The 12259-nt window shown below is 35.0% G+C and overlaps 1 protein-coding gene across 1 annotated transcript; it reads left to right on the top strand.

Annotated features, from left to right (window-relative positions):
- The first annotated feature begins 10128 nt into the window (after positions 1 to 10128).
- Positions 10129 to 12259, top strand: LOC139845641 (large ribosomal subunit protein eL28y-like). Its single transcript, XM_071835904.1, has 4 exons — positions 10129 to 10218; positions 10304 to 10470; positions 11146 to 11309; positions 11909 to 12259. Exons 2-4 carry the CDS (start codon positions 10323 to 10325, stop codon positions 12047 to 12049), a joined length of 453 nt encoding a protein of 150 aa, XP_071692005.1. The 5' UTR covers positions 10129 to 10218; positions 10304 to 10322; the 3' UTR covers positions 12050 to 12259.

Here is a 12259-nt window from a genome sequence, read left to right as displayed (position 1 = left end):
TATTGTTGTATCAATATAAGGTAGCTTTACATGGCTCCTTCGAAGTTCCTAACGTCTCTAATACTCTCCCAAGAATGTGGAAGTCTTTTTGGTTTTCCTTTGTCACTCGTCAAGCAGGTAACGCTTCGATTTTGTCTTCTTTAAAGTCTGAGTCCAATACCGTACGTGTATTGAAATCATAATGTTAAGCCCGAGTCCCATACTGAGTGTATGGAAGTCATAATCGTTGAAGTATCACTCGCATTGATTAGAAAGATCGAAAGTACTACTTGTGAATATCCTTCCTCAACGTTCAATGGGCTTTAATCATGATAGCAAGACTCTCACCTACTTGAACTATGCATGACCTCGAAATTTAGACATCGGTTCAAATCATATGACACCCCATCCGAATTTAGGAATCCATAACAATAAAGTCTCGTGAAGTGGCTTCTACTCTGAGCATTCACAGAAAGTCGGATTCAACACCCCAAAAAAGACGGTGTTTCACTTTCGCTTGTCTTTCACTTCCCTTTCAAACCAAGTAATAACTCATACGAACATCAACCATATCTATATCTCCCCCACAATGATGCTTGCACGAATAAAAAGCTTCATTGTTTAAATTGGTTAATGTAGCCAGCAAATATCCAAAATATCATAAATAATGCATATGAGAAAAGCCGTGTGAATCTAAGCCTCAAAAGTAGTGGAAAAATATGCTTTGGAGGTCCAGATTCAATAAGGGACCAGTCCTAAAAATTCTGATAAACTTCAGGGGCCAAAATTGTCAAATTGTAGCCATATTCGGTAAAGGACTGCCCTTGCAACATTCTGAAACCTTTCAGGGACTAAAAGGTAAAATTCCCATAAAAGTCACTAGATTCGGTAAATGGACTGAGTTAAGCTTGTTGGGCTATCAGAAAATTCGGTAGGCCCAACAAATGTTGACCTTGTGCATTTGCACATTAAATGAGCATTTATTTGGGCTTGTAGATTCAGTTGGCCCAAAGCCATGAAAATGGTACTGTATCACTTATAACAGCCATGAAACCAAATCAGATCAATAACCAAATCATGCATCTGATCATAACCAATACCGAATCTCAAACTGAAAACATACAGTATTCAACCAAGTAACTGCTTTACCGAATCTAAGCATACCGAATGTGAAGCATAATCAAATCATCATCAAAATCAAAATAATTGAATGTACCCGACTCTGGTAGCAATCATCAACAACCGAATGTGTTCTTCAGAAACCGAATCCGTCATGACCACAAATTGAAGAGTCAATCCATCGAGTAAATTGAAGCATAAAATCAATTGAAAAAGGATCCTTAAGTAGCGATTATCATGTTTATTGAACAAATTGCCACCAAAACATCAACGAATTTGAAAAATCTGTCATGAACATCTCACGAAGAACAAGTTTCATCATCAAAGTTGATTTTTTATTTATTACGTTTTAGTACTCGATTCCTTCACGAAAAATGCTTGAAATCATCATTAGAATACTCGTGGACCATCAATTGCAACTGAAACATCATCCGAACCTTCAATTTGATCTTAGAACAATCGTTTGACTTTTTACTTCAAAGCTTTGACTCAAAAATTCATACTCGATTTGACGACTTAAGATTTGAGACTTTCCAGAAAGTTTCACTAGATGAATTCACACAACTTTGCACTTTTACATTTCGTTCTATCATCATGAATTAATCTGGAGCTCAAATCATTGACGTTTTTCGGTTAATTGATGAAATCTGATCAAACCTCTGTGAATCTGAATATGATTACCAAATTGAGTGATTGACGAGTGTTTGATGTTGTCTCTATATCTCAAATATGTATCTAGTATGTGTTTATCATCATCATTTGAAGAATTAATGTTTTTAAGCTTCGATGGAGATAAACATGAGTTGAGATTCAGTGAATTGATGTCTTGTAATTGATTTGATAATCAACGAAGATTTATCTATGTTTATTGAAGCTCACTCACTGATTTAATTAAACTCTAAGCATGTAAATCAATGAATCAATGTTTTGGCTTCATAGTGAAAATGAACAGTAGCATATTTGTGATGAATCATGAATCTGAAAATTTTGATTTTCTGATGTTGATATCTGAATGATGTTGATAATGAGTAGTGTTTGTGATTGAGAATTTGTAAACTGAATAAGTGTAGTGTTTAGGTAAATTGAATAAGTCTCAATGAAAAATTTTGAATTTTAAATCCAAAAATGAGATTCCGTTTCGGTTGAATTTCATTCGGATGTGTTTGTGTTATGGTTAGATTCGGTGAAAAATTTGGAATGATTTTGTGTTTTCGGAATTTTTTGGTTGCAGGTATGAAGATCTTCATGAAGATATGAAGATCTTCATGATGAAGGTTTGAAGATATGAATATCTTCATGTTGAAGATATGAAGATAGGTGGTGGACATTCATCGATATTTATGCGATCACCTTCGATTCGTTGAAGGTCCCGCTCTGATACCACGTGTTAGGAAACTTGACACATGAATATCAATGAATGTGAAGATTAACCATTAAGATTGAGAGAGAAAGTCAATTGGTCAAGATTGACTTCCACGGCTCTCTTGAAATCTCTACATAACAGTGGCTAAACTTAGTGTTTCTAGGGAGCCTTGGATCCTTTATATAGCCCTCGTATAAAGGATCCTCCATAAGGCTAGGGAAACACGTTTTACTCCTTCTCGGGGTTCTAACATGCGAAAATATGATAGTGTAGTTTCGTTTCCATGAGTATTAATGGCCGCAAAATACATATTTGAAGTCACTACATTCCCCAGAAAATCGGGCAAAATTTTGTGGAAATTTTCCATAAATTTTCACTTGCAGATTAGGCCCATTTTCGCAAGATATCTAGAAAACGGCGCTACGAACAAGACTTCCTTATGACTTCCCCCGTTCGAAACATTTTAGAATAACATTTTACTATTTTTAAAGGTGAATTTTGCACTTTTAGATCTTAGGATAATTAATGTCTTCACATGTGAATTGTTGTGCCTGTTGAAATACCACTATGATACTTTTTTTTATTTAATATTCTATTTAGGTACATCGAGAATCATGTTGAGGCTACTATCTCACCACTAGCCACAAAACCTTCCTGCTTTTATAACGTTTTGGTTTTATTGTTCAAGTATTTTTAGCCGCTTTTTTATTTCTCTAGATTCATAACCTTATTTTTGTTTTTGTTTCTAAATTTCATATTGAATGCGAATATATGAGAGTGTAGTTTTATTTAGATGATAATTAATGGCCTAAAAACACATATTTGAAGTCACTACATTCCCCACAAAATCGGGCAAAATTTTGTGGAGAATTTTTTGAAAAATTTTCAATTGCAGATTAGGCCCATTTTCGCAAGATAATTAGAAAACGGCGCTACGATCAAGACTTCCTTAAGGCATTTCCATGTTTGAAGCAGTTTAGATTCCGAAAATGACATTTTACTATTTTTAAAGGTTAATTTTGCACTTTCAGATCTTAGGATAAGTAATACCTTCACATGTGAATTGTTGTGTCTGTTTAAATACCACTATGATACTTGTTTTTATTTAATATTGTATTTAAGTACATCGAGATTCATGTTGGGGCTAATATCTAGCCACTAGCCATAAAACCTTGATATTTTTATAACGTCTTGGTTTTATTGTTCGAGTATTTTTAGCCCTTTTTATTTCTCTAGATTCATAACCTTATTTTTTTTTCCTAAATTTTATATTGAATGCGAATATATGAGTGTGTATTTTCGTTTTGATGATAATTAATGGCTGCAAAACACATATTTGAAGTCATCTACATTCTCCAAAAAATCGGGCAAAATTTTGTTGAGAATTTTTTGAAAAATTTTCAATTGCAAATTAGGCCCATTTTCGCAAGATAATTAGAAAACAGCGCTACGAGCAAGACTTCCTTAAGGCTTTCCCCCCACCCATGTTGGATTCATGTATTTTGGAATTGATGTTGGATTCTACATAAAAGTACATTGATCTTTTAAGGTTACATTTATTATGTTTGTGATGTTATATACAGTACATTACTAATAGCTGCTCAATTGTGTAGGCCACAATATGGGTCAGTCGTTACTGTTGACGGCTTGCATTTAATTATTTTTTAACCAAAAACAAAATGGGTTGGCACTACCAAAACACAAATATTACACTAATGTAATATGCTGCTATAACCTTTTCATTTTCTAAGAAATCTGATCATTGATGCATGAAAAAGCTTGGTAACTTTCAAGCTTGTGAAAAATCTTACAAGGTTAATGTTCTTGATTGTTTGCACTCTAGTTGTGTTTGTTATACAAGTAAAATGTTGTTTGACCTCTTAAATATGATGACACTTAAATTGCTCTGGAGCGTAAGGAGTCCGATGTGTCACCACTCTCCACTAGCGTTCCAATGTTAGTGTTCTCGAATTTACATTTTAAGTGTCACCTCCCTGACGCCGAAAATTGATTATTTTTTTGTTTTGTTTTTTTCTTATTCTATTTCTTCTTAGTCCACACGTATACACTGTTGGAGCATTGTTCTCCACAACACCAACGTAACACTCAACCACTCCCCACTAAATTCAGGTCGTGGAACACAGACGTATGAAAATTGGGGGCGTGGGCAACCTAATTGGAATCAGTATCCACCTTGGACTTCTCAAGACTATTACAATCAACCCAATTCTAATTGGGCCTTTCCACCATGCCCATACCCAACAACAAATTCGGCCAGGCCAAGTCACATGCCATCTGGGCCGCCCCTCATGGACTAATCAGAATACACATGGGCAGAATACATCTCAAGGTATTTTGAGCCCAAGACCACAACAGCCCTACTACTCTGATTATATTCCTATAGACATTAATCAAGCCTTCCACTCGATGTCGATTAATTCTTTGGAGGATGCTTGGTACATGGACACCGGAGCCACTTCACATATGACAAATTCTTCATAAGTTTTCAACTTATTCTAATTTGAGCAAAAATAAACATATAATCATTGGAAGTGGTCATGAAGTACTGTTGAGTCCCCAAAATAATTAAGGATTTAATTATGACAAAACGGCAATTATGTACACTAAAATATTATGTGCAGCCAGCATAGGTTTATTTATGTATAGACAGCATTTGTTTCTGTGTCGAATGTTCTCGTATGCTGCCTGGTCTACCAGCACAAGGTAGACAGTATTCTTCATTTAGCATAGGATGAGTGCCCAGCAAATCATGAAGATCAAGTGAACCAGTAAAGAAGAACCAGCATAGCTGGTAGCAGCATACAACACTTAGACAAGTATGATCCATTACAAGCATAGTAGTTTCCTGAGTGGTCTACATCAATGGTACTATTCAAAAGAAGTCGAAGACAAAGTTGAACATAAAAGGACATGTGTCGGCGGCTGACTGTAACACCGGCCATTTTGTTTTTTTCTTTTATAACACAGCGGAAGACATTTGGTTACCAAACACATCATCATTTTTTATAATTACAAAAAAGCACGTAATTACATTTAACTTTAACAAACGGTGTTACGTTATTACAAACACGGTTACAAAAGCCTACGTCAGAGTTCCAAGTCAAACATGTCTTCCACATCGTGTTTCGATCCCAGTAGCAGTAGCTAAACCTGCAGGGGGAGGAATGTGGGGGATTATCGCATCGCTAAGTGAATGAAATCTATCTACAGATTAAGCTTAAGCAATCCATCATACAACAGTCAACTAACATGCTTACAATCATTAAGCATACAAACAACGACAATATAAGGATCGGCGGCTTGTACGGGCACACGACCTAGCTGATCGAACTAGGATCTACCGATAGTCCTTCCTACCAGTCTCTGCATAACTATCCAAACGTAACACATGCATTCTTCTATGCTATACTAACAAACTGTAGGACTTGGACTCAACCTCCCTTGGAATGGTTGACCTCACACGGACTTCAACTGCCCTAGGAATGGTTGAAAGTCCCCAACCGCCCTAGAAATGGCTGGTGTCAAACACAGTGCACATATACAACATATATAGATCACATAGCATGTAACTATCCACCTAGCATGGCAATCACTACGCTACATAAGGTAATCAGAGTAATCCACAGTAGCATGATTTGCTACTTAAACTCTATCCGAAGATAGACCCACTCACCAATTACCAGCAACTGAAGATTCTCAGAGGTCTAATCTTTCTGAGTTTTCTCTTTCTCTTTTCCACCTGAGAATAGACATAATCAAGTCAGTAATCATGTCTTGATATCATCCCAACAACAAGACAATAGCATCAATAAAAAAGCACTTGAACACTTAATCAATCTGACCTGTCAACCGTACGAGTGACACTCATCTGCAGGTCTGAGAAACCTTAACCGTGCGGTTGACACCTCACTCGTACGTTTGGTCCTTGACCAAATATCTAATTAGACAACAGTAGATCCGTACGGTTGACCATACGTGTGACATATGAATCGTGTATGATTCAACTAGCAAATATAACAGTTCAAGTAACCATTCACTCGTGCGGTTCACCATGTGGTTGACCGCCTCAACCGTACGTGTGAAGGTTCACTCGTGCGGGTGGAGAAGAACAGCAACAGTAGCTGTTATGATGGGTTTTTAACCCAAAACCACCTAAAGTCATAATATCAAGTTCTAAACCACATCATACAGTCATATTATCATTAATTGATAACTCTATATCATAATCTCCATCAATAACGACACTCACATGAGTGCAAAACAGGACATACACCCCAAAACCCCTTTTTCTGACCAAAATAAAGTTTGATCCAACTTCTTAAAACCTTATCATTGCAAAGTACACCTCAAGATGATTCCAACGATAGTTTATTCATCGAAAATGGAGTTACGGTTTGAAAGTTACGCCCTTTTCAATTTAACCAAAAGCTTACCAGTGCTCAACCGCGTGGCTGAGACCTCACACGTGCAGTTGAGCCCTCAACCACGTGGTTGAGCCCTCAAATGTGTGCTCAACCGCGTGGTTGAGCCCTCAAACGCGTGGAAGCTGATGAACAGCTACAGCTCGCCGTTTTTTGGGTTTTTGACTCCAAATCTACACTAAAAAAAATAAAAAATAATAACAAAATAGCAAAAAAACTCAAATTAACAAAACTGTCCCCGACAGCGGCACCAAAAACTTAATGTGTTAAATCGCGTATATAATTTATCAGTGGAAAATACGAGTTTGATTGATTAAACACACTAACGGGCACTCAGGTTTTGTTGGGGTGCGGCTGTACAGCATGCGTGGGACCCCTGTGGGGTTTTTGTTCTGTCGACGCAAGCAACACAAAGAAAAGAAATATTTGTTGGTCAACAATTGTGTGCAAGAGGAAAAAGGTGTGTTATTTTGGTACAACAACATCAAACAAGAACAAAAAGGAAGCAAGGGTGGTGTCAAGTTGGTGGATCCCACTTTGCTCATCGATCAGAAAAGAAACAAGAAAGAAAGAGTTTGGCTTTTTAACTTTATTTATTTAATTTGGCTTGTGACTTTCATTATTTAGTTTATAAATAATCTTGACACTTTCAGTTTATTTATTTGTTAATACCAATGATGGATTGTTTGTGTTTTAATTGTTTGTGTTCAATTAATGTTATGGTCATGAGCTAAAATTATTATGTTCATCTAGGCTAAATATTATGTTGGATGTACTTTTAGGATTCTTTATCTTATGTATGATGGTTTATTGCTTGAACACATGAATGCTCTTATTGATATTTTTATGCAAATTAATTGATAATTGTAATTGTCCAATTTAGTGAACACTATACGGAGTCTGTTGCATTTATTTTCAGTTGCTTGATCCATTACTATCTGATCTATAGTGGTTGTCCAATTTAGTGACGTTTACTGGAGTCTGTCATTATTATTTCAGGTGGTTATTTGGGTTGAGTAAATTGAGTATTATCTGAACCAAAGAGATGAATTAATTTGTGTATTAGTTGATATAGGGGTTGATCGTGTGCACGAACATTGACGCGATTGTTGATTTCAGAGAACTCTGTGTCACAGTTCAAGTCTTTAGTCAATTTAGCTAACCACAGTTTAGAGGTCGTCAGTAACACGGAACCCTACACTATGTAATCTGAATTGTTGTGTTTACTAAAAGAGAACTCTGGGTGAACCGGTAAGTTGAATTGCATGTGTGTGATATTGGATCCTCACTTAATTTTAATACATTCAACATAGTGAAGAAAGCCCAGGGGGACATATTTCCATCTTATTGATTTCATATCTATCTTGTCCGCATTGATTGCTTGTTTATTCGAAAAGTACAAAAATATTGTTTTTATTTTAAATTTCTCTTGATTGGTTAATCGTTAAATAACCAAAACCAATTATTCGTTATTTCCTTTATTTCATTTTATTTGTTTATTTAATTACACATTAGTTTATAATCTTGAATTGAGTTAAACTGTCCTTGAAACGATTTCGGATTTACCAACTTAATACTATTGCACGATCGCGTACATTGCTCGTTACTGTGTAGTAATCTTTAAATCGGTATTTTCCAACATAATTTATATACGCGATTTTACACATCAAACGTCACCACTCCCTATGCTCTTAGACCATAACTTACGAAGCGTGTTAATCATATTCTTACGGCCAGAAAGATGACTTGGATCCTACCCGGAATAAATATAACACCCCAAAAGCCATTATGAGGTGTCAAGTTTGACGCATGGTGTGACTTAGTTACAACGTGACAGACAAATCAATTTTTTGGCACCCAATAAAAATGTGACACATTATATCTATATTGTTAATTTATTATTTTTACATTCAATTTGTAATCAAATCTTACCATATCCCTCTAAACATATCACTTAAATTTAACATTTAAATTGACATTCATCGTAACACAACGTCAAAATTTGACGTTGCCACGTCACACTCAAAAACTTTTGGCATACTATTATCTGAAAAGGCAACATTGATCGAAGTCACCAAGTCGACCTTAAATGAATCCCAAAACTTTTTAATGAATAAAAATGTATACCCATCGGGACCCGATGATTTATCATTGCCACAATCCCACACCGCAATTCGTATTTCCTTTTTCGTGACATCATGTTGCAGCAACTCATTATCATTGACTGTTAAATGTGATCCTGCTGTAAAAGCAGTCCGAGAGCTTTTCGAACTTGAAGCCGCAAACTTCACGTCGTAAAACTGTTTAAAGGCATTTTTTATAATTCTCGAGTCCGTTCACACATACACCATTTAAAGATATGCTCTGAACCGATTGTTTACTTTTTCGATGTTTAAGCATTCCATGAAAAAATTTCTTATTCTCGTCCCTTTCAATATTCTATTTGATCTTAGATTTTTGGATGACGTTTTTCTCCTCAATCTTTTGAATATCAATCACCTCATTTAACAACTCTAATCTCTCCTAAAGATCTTCATCAAATGCCGAATTATCATCTATCTTGTTCTCAATATTTCCACTAAATTTGCCTCCACGTCACATGTAAATTAATAGTTTCATAATACTATTTCTAATGTCTTGTTGGTCTATACTCTTGAAGACTCGGGATTTGATGGACTAAACAGTTTCATTTTATTGGCTTTGTATTAATTTAATGTTCATTTCAATCATAGTTTTAATAGTTTCATTTGTTGTTTCCACGAAAAGAAGATAATCATAGGATCTTTTCAAGTATACTTAAAAAATCTACATTATTCGTAACATTTATGATCTTCATACGTGAAGATCGCTTTATTTTAATTTATGTTTTTTCGCCAGAAAAAAATGTTTCTGATTTTAATGTAACAGGCGGCTAAACCCCGATGGTCAGTCTAGTGGTGAATGCTTGAGAATCTTGACAGGATACTCAAGTTCAATTCCCACTTACTACGGGTCTTGCATTTAAAAATAAAAAAATACCTTGCCCACTCATGAACATTCAAGGCTTAAGTCCATTCCATAAAAGACCTCGCCCACTCCCGAATATTCAAGGCTTAAGCCCACTTTATAATATGTAGTCCAGTCCGGGCCCAGCTACTAACAGAGGACCATATGAGTAAATGTCTAATACACAAGGGGGGTATTAAAGAACATTGTATTATCGAGTTACGCTGTATCAGACTAGGGTTTTTATTAACATATAAAATCAAACTCGTTCTGATTTTCCGCCTTCAAACTCACAAACCGAAGAACGCCGCCGTCGTAAAACCCTAAACCGTAAGTGATCTTAATCACATATTTTTTTATTTACATATTACATCTATAAACATTTGTGTTTTCTGATTTGAATTTAACGAAACAGGATTAAGCAGTCAGTAGAAATGGCGACAGTACCAGGACAGCTGATTTGGGAGATCGTGAAGAAGAACAACTGTTTTCTTGTAAAGGAGTTTGGAAACAACACTCAGAGTGTTCAATTTAGCAAAGAACCAAACAACCTTTACAACCTTAACTCGTACAAACACTCTGGTAATCCAAACTTCATTTGTTTGTATGCACAATTTTGTCAAGTTGATTGTTGATTCTGTTTTAGTTAGGGTTTGACATAAATGTGCTAATATTTTTAGGGAGCTAAAAGCGTGTTATTTATATCTTAGTGATGTTTTTATGAGTTATGCTTATTGTGTATTTGCTTGTATGTAATAATATATATTTAAACTATGTTATTGAGACCATGATAAAATTAAGTTATTGTTTAAGGTCTTTATTTTATTTTATATGGTAAATTTTTTCTAGAGATATGATTTTTATATAATTTTTCTATGTTTATGTTTATTTTGGCTTCAGCTTTTGTAGAATGCTTACTTTTTATTAATATTTGGAAATTGAAATGGTATCAAAAATAAAACAATGTAGTGAAGTTCGAATATGATTAATTTTGAAGCAGTTTAATAGTGTTTGTGGCAGGGAAAAAAATAATGTTTGGATAGTATTTGCTTATTCTGCTCAGTTTGAATGAGTTGGACTTACAGTAGTTATTGCTTGGTTTCTTATTTTGTTTTGGATTCTGTGGTAATGTATATATGCATAAATATGAAGCTTTAGTTTATAAAATGTATGATAAAGCAAACATTTTTATCTTTAGGATATTTACTGTGATAAAGTATTGATATATTGATATTTTGTTATGGTATTTGTTTGTAGGACTTGCCAACAAGAAGACGGTTACCATTCAGCCCGCTGGAAAGGACCAATCGATTTTGCTAGCAACTACCAAGACCAAGAAACAAGCAAAACCTGCAAGTCTGCTTCACAAATCTGTCATGAAAAAGGAGTTCAACCGTATGGCTAAGGCAGTCGTCAACCAGGTATTTTTTTCTCAAATGACAAACATTATCAAGTGATGTCATTAATTAATATTTGATGATATCTTCTAGCTGCCAGATTTGTAGTTTGTTGAACCATGTGTGTGCATTTCTTTAATCATCAACACATCTGGTTTTGAAAACTATAAAATGTTTTACTGTAGTACTTTATGTGTATACCGCAATTTCAATGTTCTCTAATTGCAACAATACAAAATAGTCATGATTCATAACTGTTAGTAGTTGTTGGTCTAGGTTGGATTGTGCTTGGTTGAAAGTTTTTCTTTTTGTCTTTCTTCTTTTGAGTTATATAGTATCGTGTTAAAGATGTTCAATTGATATTTGAGAATTAAGTTGCTTAAATGATTATCTAGTTGGTGTTATTACTTATTAAACGATTTAATTTATTATGTGGTTTGAAGATAAACATAACAACTTTAGACCCATTTAACCAGCTTAACACGTTAGAGATAATGTATCTATTACCCGAATCTCCCAGGCTACCCTTAACTCAGTTGTAGTTACATTATTATTTAGAGCACTTTCATGAAGCGAGGTTAATCAAATCCTCATGGCTGAAGCATTAATTAAATCAATTGCAGGTTGCTAACAACTACTATAGGCCTGATTTGAAGAAGGCAGCTCTTGCAAGATTGAGCGTTGTGAACAGGAGCCTCAAGGTTGCAAAATCTGGTGCCAAGAAGAAGAACAGACAGGCTACAAGAATTTATGGTAGGAAATGAAACAGTTGATTAGTGTTTGTGAGCTGAGTTCCTTTTTTATAAAGTTTTCTGAAGTTTGCTGTTTAGACTGCTTAAATCAACTTCATCTTTTAGTCTGTCCCTGTTTGAATTGCCAAGAGTCCCAACATGATTGTTTTTGTTACCGTATCTGCAGATTACCAGATATTTATTTACTGCTTTTGATGAAAAGTGTGTTTAATTATATTCTCA

Source organism: Rutidosis leptorrhynchoides, chromosome 4 (assembly GCF_046630445.1).
Source record: "Rutidosis leptorrhynchoides isolate AG116_Rl617_1_P2 chromosome 4, CSIRO_AGI_Rlap_v1, whole genome shotgun sequence".
NCBI lineage: Eukaryota > Viridiplantae > Streptophyta > Magnoliopsida > Asterales > Asteraceae > Rutidosis > Rutidosis leptorrhynchoides.
The sequence above is the reverse complement of the archived record's forward strand: the minus strand, read 5'-3'. Positions and strand labels throughout refer to the sequence as shown.

Bases quoted from the DNA above. Each gene is read 5' to 3' on its own strand.
- LOC139845641 (XM_071835904.1), top strand. From the start codon at position 10,323: ATGGCGACAGTACCAGGACAGCTGATTTGGGAGATCGTGAAGAAGAAC. The intron at 10,471-11,145 runs GTAATCCAAACT...ATTTGTTTGTAG, and splicing joins TAACTCGTACAAACACTCTG to GACTTGCCAACAAGAAGACG. The intron at 11,310-11,908 runs GTATTTTTTTCT...AATCAATTGCAG, and splicing joins CTAAGGCAGTCGTCAACCAG to GTTGCTAACAACTACTATAG.